The following is a 17899-nucleotide window of genomic DNA, read 5'->3' on the forward strand; positions in this document are numbered from 1 at the left end:
GAGACAAACTCATTGAGTCACTCTGTGGAAATTATTTAGTATCTCCACACGCGATCGCGGTTGAGTAGCCCAATTTATAGTTTTGTGTAAATGCATAGATAAGTTACAGCACTTTGTCAGAAAGCATTTCATGATCTAGACCGACAAAACATAATAATTAATAACACTAGTTGGAAAATGCAATGATGTATGCTGTTTTGTTTGTTACTTTCCTGACAATGTTATATATTCCAGCTAATATTATTCAGTAAAGTTTTTTTTTTTTTTTGTATGCAAGGAGGGAGTGATTGTTATAAATAAAATGGTTTGTTCAGCTCATTTGTGTTGTAATAATTGTCAAAAACAGAAGTATAACAGTAAATAAATATCGGTTCTGCATATCGGTTATCGGGTACATAAACATGCAAATAATCGGTATCGGTATCGGTTATAAAAAAAATCAATATCGGTCGATCACTAGTGTGAACTTTGTTTATGCTGTTAAAGGCAAATGCGAGCTCTTGGGGCGTGGAGCACGAGAATTAAAGGGGCCGCAGCCTGAATCGACGCATTTATAATGATGCCCCAAAATAGGCAGTTAATTAATAAAATAAAAAAATAAAAAAAACTATGGGGTATTTTGAGCTGAAACTTCACAGACACATTCAGGGGACACCTTAGACTTATATTACATCTTTTAAAAACATGTTCTTCGGCACCTTTAAAGTAATGAAAATTTTAGATTATTCATGGTGATACAAAATGTGCAAAACTATGATGAAAATTAAGTCATACACAAATCATGTCATATGGGCTTCATTTTCTTTATGCAATATATATATATATATATATATATTTCTTTTTTCTATTTATTTTGGTGTTTAATATTGACGTTCTTTTTTGTGAGAATCATCCAAGGATGCATCTTACCGGACTTCAGTAATGATGCCAATGTGTCCAAGGTCACCCTGTGTTGGGAAAAAAATCAAATAAAGTAAAATGAATGATCATTATCTTTCTTGCAACAATTAGACAAAATGTCCATTATATCCTTCTCAGATGCAGTAAACAAGAACACGCACTACATACTTCAGCAGAGTAGTGCTCTTTTTGCTAAAGGGTCCAATAATTTCGAACATGATCTCCAAAGCGCCACTCTTTCCCAGTGACACTGCATTTACCGCTACAGAAAAAGACAAAAAATCTTGATGAAGTTCACTAATGCCTTACTGTAGCAATGCATATATGCATCAGAATGATATCATATTTTATAATCATATTTTTTTAAAGGTATTTCTTATTGTAAATTTACTACAGAGCACATAAAGTGTAATGCGAGTTAACTTACAGTTGCTTGAGTAGACCCGAAGCACCTGCAGGCATGGCAACAGCAGCTTGAAGTTCTGCAGATTATGTTTCACTAGATTCACAGTCACATTCAGAGCCCCGTTCAGACGCGCTTTAACACCAAACTTCTTGTCTGAAGAGGAAGTGAGGTCAATGGAAATTGTTAATTTGTCCACTGCAATTTCTGACATCTTAAATCAAACTTCAACAGATTCAAATAGATAAATAATAAACCTAGACAACTTACAAGAAGGTGTTTGGATTGTACCAAATATTGTGTATTCTGATTTTAGTTTACAGGGTTAGCAAAGCTGTCTTTTGTACCTTTCGGGCCGACTTTGATCAGTAGAGAATGAATGAGAAGCATTAGTTCCTCATTGGCAGGAGGGTCTTTGCCGGAGCTCACTAGCAGCTGCAGCAGAATCGCTGTTCCTCCTTTAGACACAAACACCCCGGTCCTACGGCCTCCACCTACCACAGCAAGTACAGCAGTTAGAGTCAGAGAAACATTACGCTAGACCTGACACAGCCATTCTGTCCTTCAGAAACACACTGTTTTGACTGAAGGCTCCTGATTACAGCTTCTCTGAGCTGATTCTAGTGTCTAGACTTTTTATTGAAGTCTAGGAGTGTCACTATTAAAGGTGAACTAGAATTAAAAATTGAATTTACCTCGGCATAGTTAAATAACAAGAGTTCAGTACATGGAAATGACATACAGTGAGTCTCAAACTCCATTGTTTCCTTCTTCTTATATAAATCTCATTTGTTTAAAAGACCTCCGAAGAACAGGCGAATCTCAACATAACACTGACTGTTACGTAACAGTCGAAGATCATTAATGTGTATGACCCCAATATTTGCATATGCCAGCTCATGTTCAAGGCATTAGACAAGAGCAGCCAGTATTAACATCTGGATCAGTGCACAGCTGAATCATCAGACTAGGTAAGCAAGCAAGACCAACAGCGAAAAATGTCAGATGGAGCAATAATAACTGACATGATCCATGATAACATGATATTTTAGTGATATTTGTAAATTGTCTTTCTAAATGTTTTGTTAGCATGTTGCTAATGTACTGTTAAATGTGGTTAAAGCTACCATCGTTTATTACGATTATTGGCACCTTTAAACTATTTTAAAGGTTTCTAATTTTATTTTGGAAATCTCCCACAACAGGCTTACACACATTCAATGTCAAAACACACTTTAATTTTTTCATAATATACATTGCAGCATTACTTCTTTTCTCACAGTGTCTGAAACGGCTCAATAAAGGCTTTTGTCTCTCTAAACCCCTCCTTTCAGAGAGCTTACTCGTCTCCGATTGGTCTGTTGTGATTGGTCTACCACCCATTACCATATCTGAATTTCAGCTCTGAAGGCTCTGAAGCACTTGTACAAACAATAACAGTGGAGTAGGTTTTACGGTATCATTTCGAGCTCAAGTTTTCATCCTTTGGAAGTGCATGCAAAGTGGATTTGCTTTCACAGCAACATGTCGACAACACGAACCAAACTCTTCCAGTCTTCGCTATAACTAAGTGCTTTTTACACTGCGCTTAACCCCGGGTTATCGACGTTCTAAACACCGCTTTTAACCCTGGGTAAAGGAATGTTTCACACTTGTAATTTAGAAGAGGGGTTAGCACCACTTTTTATCCGGGGTTTTGAAACCATGCTCCCCACATTGCAGTGCCAAACTTGTACAGTGTGAAACGATGCAGTGTTAGAATGTTACAGCTAGCAACAGACAACCAATCGCTTACTCATATTTGCGTGCTTTGGACAGTCATGAAAACACTGTGCGTTGTATATAAACAGTAAATTCAGCATTTGAGAGAAAGAAAATGTCAAATGCTGACAGAAATAGTGACAAAAAACCCAGGGTTTAGGAATGTACAGTGTGAAACATCAGCTCATGAATACCCATGATTAATTGTAAATGATGTTTGGAGCACACTGCAAAAACTAGCCTGACAGACGCTCACTGACCGCCCAACGTTTTTGATTGTCAGCTTGGTGTGTCCCGACCCTTAGTTTAAATAATTTAAGTCCTTGAACTTAAATTTATTTAACTTCACTTAATTGCCAAGGTATCATTTCTCATTTTTTAAGTTGATGTTTTTCATCCAAGATTTACATTTTATTTTACATTTTTTAAAAGTTTTAGTTAACAATAACAACACTGAAACTCACCCACATTCAACACTTCGTTCAAAATCCCAAGGATGTTCAGAGTGGTCTGCAAATCCCGTGTATTCTGTACAGAATCAAGTGAATTAGCAGCTGAAAAGCACTTCAACTTGAGCTAAGATAAAACGGATGTGATTTCATGGCAGCATAAAGTCATCAGTTTTGAGTGATGGTACCTCGAGAGATGATAGAATGACCTCCATCCCACCAGAGCCTTTAGACACCATCTCCTTACGGGTTTTCTCTATAACGTGACAAAACATACTGTTAACATACAATGATTCAACAGTTGTTCTTAATAAAATAATAAAATAAAATAATAAAAGGAAGCTTGTTTCCACCACTGAATACAAAATAAAAAGGCTAATTGTGACTTCTCACAATTCTGTTTTTTTTTCCTCGCAATTCTGAGAATTGTGATTGCAATTGACCCTTCATCGGCAGTTTGATTGACAAGCGATCTAACCAATCATAACGCAGAATCCGCCATTTTATCCGACAAAGCAGTCAGGAGTTAGAAGATTAACCTCGGTGGACTTGAAGTTGAATAATGGTGTGTCTTTCTGTGTTTGAAACAACATTCATTCTCATGTTCAATCATGTTTATTTGATGCTATAAATTAACTAGTAGGAAGAGATGATCGGTTTACGAGCCGCTTGAGCTGAGGCGCTACAGCAATCTGTCACAACACATTAAAGAGCCACAAAACGGATTTTATTGTTTGAATTTCTTAAAAAAATTACACAGTTTGAAAGCTGGGACTTTGTTTAATATCATAAGTAACCTGCTCTGTCTTGTCTGTCGACGTGTTGTCCGTGTCCTCTTTGCTCCACGATGTATTTTTCACTGCGTGTGGCGTGACGGCACCACGGTTTGTCAGACAAAGCAAAAGTAACTGTGGGGGATGGGCCTTTGCGAAGGGTCAATTATCTTTTATCTTTAATATGCGAGGAAACAAGCTTCCAAATAAATTCAATAGGTAATAACGAGCTTCGAAATAAAATAAAATAAAATAAAATAAAATAACTCGGGTAAGTTTGTTGCGATAGTGTTGACGGTGTTACCGGTGTTCAGCCGCAACACGGGTTACTTCACTTGCCCATAATAAAAATCATTTCGTTCAGTTAGAAAACAGATGCTACAATTAAAAACTGAACACATCTGCTCAATGCAGCGTAAGCCGAACGAGAGTCACAGCACAGTCCAGCAGCAGGAGTCCGTTCATTTATTACGAGAGTGAGAAGCTGACTGACAAGATGATGGCGGAAGATTTTTTGATTTTTGCAATATTTTGGATTTAAACCCAGTGCTAATAGAGAACCTGCAAAGGATTAGTTGTGATTTTCTAGTTGTTGTGTTTTTCATTAAGAATAATAACCCACCAATCAAGCAGTTGCTGCCCCCGAATTGGCGCTAATTTGAAAGCGAAAGTAAAACGCGCACAGGCTTTCATAACGGAGCGTCTACTGGCGCGGGCCTTTTCAGTTCATTCATATAAGCTCAACTTCCAGGAATTAACTGAAATCGCTCGCTCTGCTCCGCACCGTTAGAAATGACTGATTTAATTAGCGATTTAAAAGCAAGGTGGAAAAGAGGGAATGCCCCATCCCAATCCCGGTGATACCGGTATTAACCAGTGTTAATTACTCACCCTCATGTCAAATTTATAAAGCAACGCGAGTGCTTTGTTTGCCCAAAAATTTACCACTTTCTGAGATTAATACTTTGTAAATAAAGCGGTTGATATTTTTGTTGTTGTTGTTGTTTTTGTGCAAACAAAGCACTCGAGTCACTTCATAAGATTGAGGTTAAACCACTGGAGTCACATGGATTATTTTAAAGATGTCTTTACTAAGTTACCTGTCTAGGGCTGGAAAGTGGTAGTTAAGCAGCTGTCAATGGAGGGACAGAAAGCTCTCAGATTTCATTAAAAAGATCTTCATTTGTATTCTGAAGATGAATGAAGGTCTTACGAGTTTGGAACGACATGAGGGTGAGTAATTAATGACAGAATTTTCATTTTTTTGGTGGACTAACTCTTTTAAAATTATTAATAAAATAAATAATCAATTGAAACAAATTAGTTGGACATTAAAGCATGTAAATAATAGTTTGATGAATTTAACTAACCTTAACAATAAATGAGAGATAGAAAGAAGAGTTAGTGGTTACTCCAGCAGTCTATTGTGTTGAGGATGCTTAGCAGTTGTCATGGGAACTCTACTCTCTCAACTGCCACCCAGAATTTAGAAAATGCAGCTGCCGTGTTTTAAAACACGGCTTCACCCAATGCTTCTGTGTATCACTACACAACACTCTTAAGCCAGGGACACACTTAACGATTGTAAGGCCGATTATGAATGTAATTTGATACTAACGACTGATCATGCTCAAACGTGCCGAGTCAGAGCCAGTTGCGTTCAGCTGGTGTTTATAGTCAGCATTTAAAATTAAAAATTTAAAATTTTCCAGCGGAAGGAAGACTTTAGTGAAAGTTTACTTCATGAAAGTTGCATTGATTCATATTTTTGGCTTTAATATTTGTATTGTGTGGTAACCGTTTTATAAAAGTAATAAGGTACTCGAGGTTAATGCTGTATCGTGAATAAGTCACGGCTGAAGGGGATGCATAACAATGCCCTTCAGCCGTGACTTATTCATGATACAGCACAGCCTCTAGTATCTTATTGCTTACATGCAAACTCATTAAAATACATTAAATAAAAAAACAAATATATTATATATATATATATATATATATATATACACACACAAATAGAAATAGACATATGTAAATAAAAACTAAAATATAGGTTTTTTTAGTCTGGTGACCTGCTAGACAACTAAACTACTGTACCACCACCATCCGCTAGGAGTTGCATTTTAAGATCAATTAAAATCAAAGTCTCTTTAAGACGAGTCATTTCACTCGGCGGCCATCTTTGAAACGCCTCTCGGGCATTCAAGTGCAGCTCCTATCTCTTTGAATGGGGAAACATCAAATTCTCCAAAGCTGTTTGCCAAGCTTTCGATTAAATTTCATATTTGAAATCACCAATGAAATCTGACAACAAATGCCTTATAAATTTTGTTTTTAAACGCTCAAATCATGACCAAAAAAAACTGTATTTTTCAGGCTGGAACAAGCTAATGCGAGTGCACAATCCTAAATGCGCGTCTCTTGTGTCTCATTTCGAAGGCACGCATCTAACTGTTTCTATTGGAACCGGAACTTCTAACGACCGCTGCAGTGACGCGATGACTGGTGATTGGCTCTTATTTAGAAGGCGGGTCTTATTCTGCCATATTGCGCGTTGCACTTTCCCCCATTCAAAACAATACGAGTGACGCGTCTTGTGTTATTCTATAGTCTTTGTTCAAATGCACCAAGACTTATAATATGTTTCCAGTTCTCAGTTTAGGCTTGAGTGTCCAATGACAAGTTTAGAATTATACATTTGTTTTTTCCCCAGAAATATTGTTTTTTTCTTTTCGTCTGAAAATATGATTCTGAAACACATTTAGATTGTCACATTCATCACATTGTACACATTTAAAATCCAATAGCCATGCATCACTCAAGAAATGTCTTCTTGGCAGAAGCCTTGAGATTATAAGCATTAAAGGGCCTATTATGACACAGGCCTTGAATGGCAGAGATGTTTTGGCATGGCATTCATCCAGAAGAGAGGCGCGTGTGTGTGTGTGTGTGTGTGTGTGTGTGTGTGTGTGTGTGTGTGAAAGAGTGGATCTGTCTCAGTAACAGATGAATCTTAGCTTTGCATTATTTGTCTTTGAATAGTAGCCTGATTCAGATTAAATGGAGTTTCCACAAACTAAATTAGATTTTATGTTTACAGTTTTGCTTAAACTATGCTATTCATGGAATTAATGTGGCATTTATGTATGTATTTATTATATACTACCGTTCAAAAATTTGGGGAGGGATAGGATTCATAAATTGACCAAAAGTGACATTAAAGACATTTATCTTTTGAACTTTTTATTCATCAAATAATCAGTCAGTTTTAAGCAGCACAACTGTTTTTAACATTGAAATGAATATAAAATGTTTCTTGAGCAGCAAATCAGCATATTAGAATGATTTCTGAAGGATCATGTACCACTGAAGACTGGAGCAATGATGCAGTTTTAAAGGTGCCCTAGAATCAGAATTTGAATTTATCTCGGCATAGTTGAATAACAAGAGTTCAGTACATGGAAAAGACATACATTGAGTTTCAAACCCCATTGTTTCCTCCTCCTTATGTAAATCTCATTTGTTTAAAAGACTTCCGGAAAACACTCGGATCTCAACATAACACTGACTGTTACGTAACAGTCGAGACCATTAATATGTATGACCCCAATATTTGCATAATGCCAGCCCATTCGACGCATTAGACAAGGAAAGGCAGTATTAACGGCTGGATCTGTGCACAGACAAGGTAAGCAAGCAAGAACAACAGCGAAAAATGGCAGATGGAGCAATAATAACTGACATGATCCATGATATCATGATATTTTTAGTGATATTTGTAAATTGTCTTTCTAAATGTTTCATTAGCATGTTGCTAATATACTGTTAAATGTGGTTAAAGTTACCATCGTTTCTTACTGTATTCACGGAGACGAGAGTCGTTGCTATTTTCATTTTTAAACACTTGCAGTCTGTATAATTCATAAACACAACTTCATTCTTTATAAATCTCTCCAACAGTGTGTAATGTTAGCTTTAGCCACAGAGCATAGCCTCAAACTCACACAGAATCAAACGTAACCATCTAAATAAATACTTTACTCACATAATTCGAAGCATGCATACAGCATGCATGACGAACATCTTGTAAAGATCCATTTGAGGGTTATATTAGCTGTGTGAACTTTGTAAATGCACTGTATTATAGTCGAGAGCTCGTGGGGCAGAGGAAGCGCATCTCTTAAAGGGGCCGTGCTGAAAAAATCAGTGCATAGTTAATGATGCCCCAAAATAGGCAGTTAAAAAAATTAATTAAAAAAAAATCTATGGGGTATTTTGAGCTGAAACTTCACAGACATATTCAGGGGACATCTAGGACTTATATTACATCTTGTAAAAAAACAATCTAGGGCACCTTTAAAACACTTCACAATATTACTGATTTTTATCAAACTTTGGTGTAAACTTTTGAACGATAGTGTATAAATGTGATATTGAATGTTGACTTAATTGAAAAAAGAACACAAGAGTTTTTAATAATAATTCCTTCCCCACAATTTTCATCTTTAATTCAAGATTTTAAAACGGCACACTGCAAATGACACTAAACGTTTGGCAAAATAATGACGCATGTTGACTGGTTCTATTATTAGAGCAGAAAGTACAAAGGAAGCATCTATCAACTCAACACCTCTTTAGTGACAGACTAAACACTGCACAGTCACGTTAAAAACAACTTGAAAAATTAAAAAATGAAGCAGTCAAGAACATGCAGCAGTGGAAGTTTTAAAGTCAACACCTCGTGAAGAGCAAGAGCTTTGGCCAGCGTTAAATATATCAGCGTGCTTGAGTTATGCATGCCAAGATCCCTCTGAAATGACACCCGCACGAGACACAGCCGCTTCATCTAACATTAACGGCAAATGAACTTGTTACATATCCCAGCCTAGATGTATACACGCATAAATAAAAAGAGAAGCGCAAATCAGAAACTGATGACATGGCAGAAGGCTGGAGAGTACACATGTCAGGCTGAGGCGGCGCAAGGTTTCAAATCACTTTGACCTCTCTGATGGACATGGAGTAATCGAAGAGACACAAGCAAAGATCAGAGAAAAACCTGAACGCATTTCAAAATGGATCCAAGTACAGAGTAACCAGATCACCCCCCCAAACACACACCCAAAAATAAATAAATGGTAAGAACCAGCTAAGAAATTTCATATTGAAATATTCTTTTTTTGAACTTGAATTCATATTAGGGCTGCACAATATATTGTATTAGCATTGATAGTCACGCTACAGTCACATCACAGGATGCGCTGATCCATACGGACCAGGCACTACGGTTTGAAACTCTTGTGTTTAACCATCATAGAGTGAAAGTTTATCATTTGCACGTGTTTTAGGTTCTGTCAGTTTAAACATTCAAGTGATTTTAAACCATTCAAGCACAAGAAGACGCTAAAGAGAACTCAGTTCTCGTGCGCTGTTTCCTGTGCGCGCACACAGAGCCGTGCAGACATCACGCTAAAAACCAATTCCGGTCTCTTTCTCGTCTATTTGTAGCTTGAACGGACACATACACACAAAATTGTGTCATGATGCCAGTCTCGGCAAGAGTCCTCATAAACACAGTTACTTATAGTTTACATTAGTGTAAACAATTGAGAAAGAAAATGGATGCGTATCATTATATTGGATCAGTGCATTAGCTCTTCAAGTGACAGCAGCCTAATAAACCCTCTGCTATCTGCGTCATTAATGTTAATCAAACAACAAAATACAAAGATTAAATGTGTAGATGAATTATATTTAATTTATACAGTGAAGACTATGCAGTGTTATTTTCCATTTTATTATTCAATTTCTGTATTTGAATACTATTTCACTTGCATGAAAAACATAGGCTAAAGTATTTGTATCGTTATTCTATTGTATTTATCTATGCTTGTAATTAGTTTATTATTGTCTATGCAGATCCACTCCCCTACAAAATCACCCCAATCATTCTAGAATGATTAGTTCTTTCCAAGTAGAGCTATTTATCTGGTGAAACTGTTTTCATATCCCAGAAAAACAAAATATTGTCTGTTCTTTCAAATACTGTGCAGCCCTAATTCATATAATTGCCACATAAATTAATTACATTTTGACATTTATGCAACCTAAAGTACACTTCCTCATCTGCTTTAGAAACTTCAGTCAAATTTTACTGAAAAAATACTATTAAAGGTGCATTGTGTAAATTTTAGCAGCATCTAGCGGTGAGGTTGCGAATTGCAACAAACAGCTCAGCACCGAGCTCACCCCTCCCTTTCAAAGCACATAGAGAAGCTACGGTGGCCGACACAGGACAAAGATGTTGTCATCTGAGACAGAAGAGAGTAGCCAGTCAAGCAATGAGGTTTCTTCTTACTTTTAACAATGAACAGTCTCTGCTTCTAATAAACCAGACTACTACTAGTACTTCTTAGTGCTTATTCAAAGTAGTGATGATGCAAGTTAGCTCTAAAAACACCAACGAACATAGTGACGGAACGGGCTCTGTAGAGCAGTTTGTCCATTTAGGGCTACTGTAGAAACATGGTGGTGCAAAATGGCGACTTGACATGGAGGGGGACCCGCGGTATAGATAGAAATGGCTCATTCTACGGTAATAAATACATAATGGTTCATTATGTAAGGTCTTTATACACCACTGAAAACACAGTTATGTATATTATAATGCATTTCTGTCAATAGATCCTCCTAAAATTTACACATTGCACCTTTAACTACTACTACTAAATAAAAAACTAAAAAAAAAAAAAAAAACTTACTATGAAATTCAATAAGATAATTAATTAAATCATTTTATTTATTTTAAGGGTTATATCTTTGTTTAGTAGAATGCAATTTGTTTGCAGTTTGTTACTGTTAATCTACTTCAGCGAATTTTACTGATTACAAAATAAATCTTTAAATGACTACTTTGAAATTCAATTAAATATTTCTATTAAATATTTATTAATTTAATAATGTATTAAATGACAGCTGAAATACATTTATTTTAGAGATATCTACAGATTTGTTTAATTGAGTGTGGAAGATTTCTTGCAGTTAATCTGTTTTATTAATGCAAATTAATTAAGTGTTCAAATGTGTTTATATTATTAAAGGTTTAATAACTTTTAATATAATACATAAAAATAAAATAAAAATAATACATTTTATTTGTATTGCACTTTTCACAATACACACATTCAAAGCAGCTTTACAGAAATTCATGGTTATTAGTCTTTATAATACCTTAATTGTCCACATTCAGCAGTTTAAAGCACTGGCCATTTGCTATATAGTATATATTAAAATTAACAAAATTATAAAAGAGATGACAATTTGATTTATTATAGGGGCTGCTACACTTTTCCTTAGTTCAGTGTGAAACTTACTCACTGACTGATCATCACATATCTTAAGCATTGTTTGGAAAGTTTAGACGTTGTAAGAAGATCTGATCTTACCAGGGCTGCACGAGGGGCGACTCAAACCGCCCGTCTTCCTTCTTGCATGGCTTCTATAGTCCATCTTTAGTCCTAACGCATATCCAACCCACTCTTATGCCTCTTCTCATAACCTGAACGCACTCCAACGCTTCATTCATAACACTGGGGAAATTCTACACCGGTGTCATCATATTTCACATAGAAGCAGACCCCTCCCACTGTCAGTCAAAACACACGCCTGCAAAGCCCACAACAGATCAATGACGGTCACGAGCATGTGAGGATATGGCCAAGAATGTGAAGGGGAACTTAAAGAGAGAAAGAGAGAGAGAGAGAGAGAGAGAGAGGGAGGGAGAGGGGCGATCATTCGTGGGAACATTTCTATATTTTCTCTCAGTTGCTGATGGCATGGTGTGGGGGTCACTGTGCAGACAGTAGAGATATTACGCATATGCAGTGTTTGGTTACAGTCAGCGGGGGTCAGGGGGAAAAGCGAACGCTGGATATCCCAGAGCTGTCACATTTCACAGCTGATCTCCTCAGCATCTCAGCAAGATCAGGCTGTTCTCACCTGGTATTAAGATGTGTTTTTGGTAATCTGATTTTTTACTTGAACTTTTTACATGATGCCCTATGAGTAATCAAATTCATCAGAAATAATCACATATATTAGTACTGGCTGAGAAAAGCATCCTAATATAATAAGACTTTACGTAATTGTGGCAGATGAGCAAATCCTTACAAAGGCAGCACAAAAATGATTTCAGAAAGTCAATTGCTTGTTTTCATTACAGCTTTCACTGGTGTACAGCTCTAGTTATCATACACAAATATATACAAATGCAATTGTACAAATGTATTTTTAAATACATCTAATTTTATGGACCATGAACACTTTGTTTCCCATAATGCTTCAAACTCTTCAAAATGGAGGCAATTAAAGTGATATATACAGTAATATTATATATATATATATATATATATATATATATATATATATATATATATATATATATATATATATATATATATATATATATTACTGTATATATATATATATTACTGTAATATATATATATATATATATATATATATATATATATATATATGCATTTTGTTTTGGTCAAGGTCAAAAAACACTTAAATTTAAAGGGTTAGTTCACCCAAAAATGAAATTTCTGTCATTAATTACTCAGCCTCATGTTGTTCCCGTAAGACCTTTGTTCATCTTCAGAACACAAATTAAGATATTTTTAATGAAATCTGAGGAAATCTGATCCACACATAGGCAGCAACGTCATTGCACCTTTAGACGTCCAGAAAGTTAGTTAAAAACATGGTTAACTGCCTTCCTGGACATCAAAAGGTGCAATGTCGTTGCTGCCTATGTGTGGATCAGATTTCCTCAGATTTCATTAAAAATATCTTAATTTGTGTTCTGAAGATGAACGAAGGTCTTACAGGTTTGGAACGACATGAGGCTGAGTAATTAATGACAGAAATTTAATTTTTGGGTGAAATAACCCTTTAATTAATTTTCTCATACATTGCAGCATCACCTCTTTTCTCAAAGTGTCTTAAATTTTTTGATGAAGGATTCAGTCTCTCTAAACCCCTCCTTTCCGAGAGCCTGCTCTGCTCTGATTGGTCATATGCTCCAGTCTGTTGTGATTGGTCTACCGCTTACGCTGCATTCACACGGGGCGTAGGCATTAAAGCTTCTCATTTACTTTGAATGGGTGACGTCATGTGTTGCCGAACTGTATAGTGGGTTCTGCTGCGTCGCTTCACTCGCGTTGCAAGTGGCAGAAGTTGAAGATTTCTCAACTTTTCAAGCGTCAACGCAGGCGTCAGCCATTCAGATCACCTTGTACAAACATTCTAGAGCATTCCCTAGCCAATTGCATTCATGTAACACCGGAAAGTAATGTGACTGGCTATCACTATAACGGTCGCGTCAACAAGCGTTAACGCCGACGCCCTGTGTGAATGCAGCATTACAGCGTGTCAGAAACCAAACACTCATTATCATATTTGGATTTCAGCTCCAGATCTTCCTTAGTGCTTGATACACAGTGATACGAATGGTAGTTGAGTCGGCTTTAACGTATCAATTCCAGTGTGAGTTCTCAACCTTTGGAAATGCATCAAAGTGGATTTGCAGTGCAGGAAACAGCATCTTCCCAACATATCCACAACACGAACCAAACTCTTCCAGACCTCAGCTACAACTACAGTATTGAGGAGATGTCGTTCGAGGGCAGCCAATGAAGACCATAGACTTGAAATCTCCAATTTTGTTACAAACCTACACAGATATGTTACGGAAGTGAGCCTGGAATTACTGACGACTCATTTCAGGCAGTTCAGAATCGATTCTTTCTTTTAGGAGACAATAACTTTATTTGTCCTGAACTTTGAGCTTTAAAACTTTGCAGACCTTTTACATTCTCAAACAGCTATATTACACACTGCATTAAAGGTATGCGAAAAAGCATAATAGGGGCACTTTAAGACAAGCGGTTTTATTTGATGGATTTTCCACAAAAAGACCAGGACTTTATTGTGCATGTTTGAAGGTTCTGATCCCACTCATTGTATGAATGCATTTGTTTGCTGTATACGTGTGTCAGGTCACCTTGGGTCTGGATGAGGTGAAGGATTTTGCCTGTGATTTGTCGGATGGTATCCTTATCAGAGACTCTGGGCTCCTCGTTCAGTCTTTCCAGCTGACTCAGCAACATCAGCACCCGGGAAGCACTGGGAATACAGGAAAACATCACAACAGGCAAAGTAAACATTGACAAAGCTTACTACATAGTAAAGATGTTTCACACCTCTTTAGGTAGCATCAGGCAGTCAAAAACTATGTTAATTGCAGTACTGCTAATGTGTGTGTGTGTATGTATATAAGTTGGAAATAAAGACTAACTGACCTTTTTTCTGCTGCCATTTTGGGTTTATTCATGTCTTCTCACATTCAATAAGACGTCAAACTGACTGCTGAGGGGGGAAAAAAAATGTAGAAATGCATTTATACAGAAAATCTAATTTAATTTATAAAGAGTATCAAGTCACATTAATGCATTGAAATCAGTCCGAGGTTATACAGCAACACAGGTTAATTCATACAGTCTTGAACCATAAACATCTTAGTTATTCAAGGGTGGAAAACAAAAACAGCAGCAAGAATCTTAAAGGTGCCCTAGAACGTTCTTTCACAAGATGTAATATAAGTCTAAGGTGTCCCCTGAATGTGTCTGTGAAGTTTCAGCTCAAAATACCCCATAGATTTTTTTTAATTAACTTTTTTAATTGCATATTTTGGGGCATCATTAACTATGCACCGATTCAGGCTGCGGCCCCTTTAAATCTCGCGCTCCCTGCCCCCCTGACTATAATACAGTGCATTTACAAAGTTCACACAGCTAATATTACCCTCAAATGGATCTTTACAAAGTGTTCATCATGCATGCTGCATGCATGCTTCGGATCATGTGAGTATAGTATTTATTTGGATGTTTACATTTGATTCTCTATGAGTTTGAGGTTTTGCTCCGTGGCTAAAGCTAACATTACACACTGCTGGAGAGATTTATAAAGAATGAAGTTGTGTTTATGAATTATACAGACTGCAAGTGTTTAAAAATGAAAATACCGACAGCTCTCTTGTCTCCGTGAATACAGTAATAAACGATGGTAACTTTAACAGTACATTAGCAACATGCTAACGAAACATTTAGAAAGACAATTTACCAATACCACTAAAAATATCATGATATCATGGATCATGTCAGTTATTATTGCTCCATCTGCCATTTGTCACTGTTGTCATTGCTTGTTTACCTAGTCTGATGATTCAGCTGTGCACATCCAGACATCCTGCCTTTGTGTAACGCCTTGAACACGCCTTGACTGTTACGTAACAGCCGGTGTTATGTTGAGATTCGCCTGTTTTTCGGAGGTCTTTTAAACAAATGAGATTTACACAAGAAGGAGGAAACAATGGAGTTTGAGACTCACTGTATGTCATTTCCATGTACTGAACCCTTGTTATTCAACTATGCCAAGGTAAATTCAATTTTTAATTCTAGGGCACCTTTAATATCAACTGCTGTGTCTCAAAACCCAGTGAGCAAGCTACTTAGATGAAAACACTGTTTGTGCTTCAAAGCCTACTGAGATTCCTACCTAGAAAACATTACTGCCTATAAAGATTTAAAGGGATAGTTCACCCAAAAATGAAAATTTCATGTTTATCTGCTTACCCCCAGCGCATCCAAGATGTAGGTGACTTTGTTTCTTCAGTAGAACACAAATGATGATTTTTAACTCCAACCGTTGCCGTCTGTCAGCCGTACAATGCATGTCAATGGGAACACCATCTATAGAGTCAAAAAAATCATGCAGAAACCAATCCAAATTAAACCCTGCAGCTCGTGACGACACATTTATGTCCTAAGACACGAAACAATTGGTTTGTGCGAGAAACCGAACAGTTTTTATATCATTTTTTACCTCTAATACACCACTATGTCCAACTGCCTTGAGCGCACAGACGGCATCCGGCGCGTGAGGTGTGTACGCGCTCTGGCGTATAGTTTAAAGGATTAGTCCACTTTCAAATAAAATTTTCCATATTATTTACTCACCCCCGTGTCATCCAAGATGTTCATGTCTTTCTTTCTTCGGTCGAAAAGAAATTAAGGTTTCTGATGAAAATATTCCAGGATTATTCTCCTTATAGTGGACTTCAGTGGTCTCCAAACAGTTGAAGGTCAAAATTACTCACGCACCGGATGCTGTGCGTGCGCTCAAGGCAGTTGGACATAGTGGTGTATTAGAGGTAAAAAATTATATAAATACTGTTCGGTTTCTCACACAAACCGATCGTTTTGTGTCTTAGGACATCAGTGTGTCGTCACGAGCCGCAGGGTATAATTTGGATTTGTCTGTGCATGTTTTTTTGACTCTTATAGAGTTATGGAGTTCCCATTGACATGCATTATACGACTGACATACAGCAACGGTTGGAGTTAAAAATCATCATTTGTGTTCTACCGAAGAAACAAAGTCACCTACATCTTGGATGCCCTGGGGGTAAGCAGATAAACATCAAATTTTCATTTTTGGGTGAACTATCCCTTTAATTTTTGGGCATAAAACCCTGGAGAGCTTCCAATATAAACAGCATTTAGGTTATCAAAGACTATTTCTGAGCATTTTTGGGCATCAAAATCTACTGAGCTTCCAAACTAGATCATATTTTTAGGCATTGCTGTCCACAATTTTAAACATCAAACTCTAAAGAGCTGCCAACATAAACAATATTTTTGTGTATCACAGCCTACCTGCCCACACAGACAGCATTTTTTTGGACATGAAAACCTACTGAGATTCTACTTAGACAGCCATTTTAGGGCATTATAGGCTCCCCAAAAAAAGCTATCCATGTAGGGAACGCATTAGGTTTTGAGCCAAGGCCAGTAATAGTGCAAGTCCACTCTAATTAAATTAGGTTATCAGAGGAGGTTGGCCATATAGATTACAGTCAGATTCAGATCAGCTAATGAATAATTAATTCAATGTCATTATTAAATATTAAGTTGATAAAACCCCTCCTGTATGAAGTCCACTCAGGATCATGTCAGATCCACCTGTCCTACAGAGAAAGCTCTGCTGTTAGCACATATCTGCTAACAGGGCAGCTGATCTCTGTCACTGGCACAGTATGAGCAACACACCAGAGCAGAAATAAAAATACATGCGTGTACCAACCTTTAAAGCATGCGAGACCTGCGCCATCTGAACTCCTCACAGCGTTCTCTTGGCAGCACAGACACAAGCCCCCTGATGGTATTATTATTATTTACTCTAACCCCCCAACACACTCGGAAGTGAGGGCGCGTCCAGTAACAGACCTGGAGCAGAAGCCATGATCTGCACATCATGTGTCACATCAGAGTCTGACGAACAGATGACTTACAGATCAGCGTCCACAAGCAGCTTAGCTGTATTATAGCGTGACGTAATGTAACGTCGACAGAAAAAACTGAAACCTTTTGTCAATTATATTTAAAAAATAAAATATATTATATAAATGTATTATAAATAATAATAATAATAATAATATACAAATCTAGAAATTGTATACACGTTTAAAAAACATACTGATTAATTATTTTA

General features: G+C 36.9%; 1 protein-coding gene across 7 annotated transcripts in view; it reads right to left on the reverse strand.

Annotated features, from left to right (window-relative positions):
* Window positions 1-17899, reverse strand: part of agtpbp1 (ATP/GTP binding carboxypeptidase 1) — a 52548-nt gene that overhangs the window by 34073 nt on the left and 576 nt on the right. The window contains exons 1-9 of one of the 7 annotated variants that reach the window (XM_048210839.1): window positions 17492-17692; window positions 14650-14713; window positions 14352-14473; window positions 3702-3769; window positions 3529-3592; window positions 1651-1797; window positions 1328-1459; window positions 1069-1162; window positions 910-947 (exon numbers count right to left, since the gene is read on the reverse strand). In XM_048210839.1, the coding sequence (XP_048066796.1) occupies window positions 910-947; window positions 1069-1162; window positions 1328-1459; window positions 1651-1797; window positions 3529-3592; window positions 3702-3769; window positions 14352-14473; window positions 14650-14681 (697 nt within the window). In that variant the 5' untranslated portion in view covers window positions 14682-14713; window positions 17492-17692. Of the gene's footprint in view, window positions 1-909; window positions 948-1068; window positions 1163-1327; window positions 1460-1650; window positions 1798-3528; window positions 3593-3701; window positions 3770-5656; window positions 5731-11731; window positions 11933-14351; window positions 14474-14649; window positions 14717-15981; window positions 16024-17491; window positions 17693-17899 lie in introns of those variants that run through there. The other 6 variants (XM_048210837.1, XM_048210840.1, XM_048210838.1 and 3 more) reach the window with 6 other exon arrangements.

The sequence above is a fragment of the Megalobrama amblycephala genome, linkage group LG12, assembly GCF_018812025.1.
Source record: "Megalobrama amblycephala isolate DHTTF-2021 linkage group LG12, ASM1881202v1, whole genome shotgun sequence".
Taxonomy (NCBI): Eukaryota; Metazoa; Chordata; class Actinopteri; order Cypriniformes; family Xenocyprididae; genus Megalobrama; species Megalobrama amblycephala.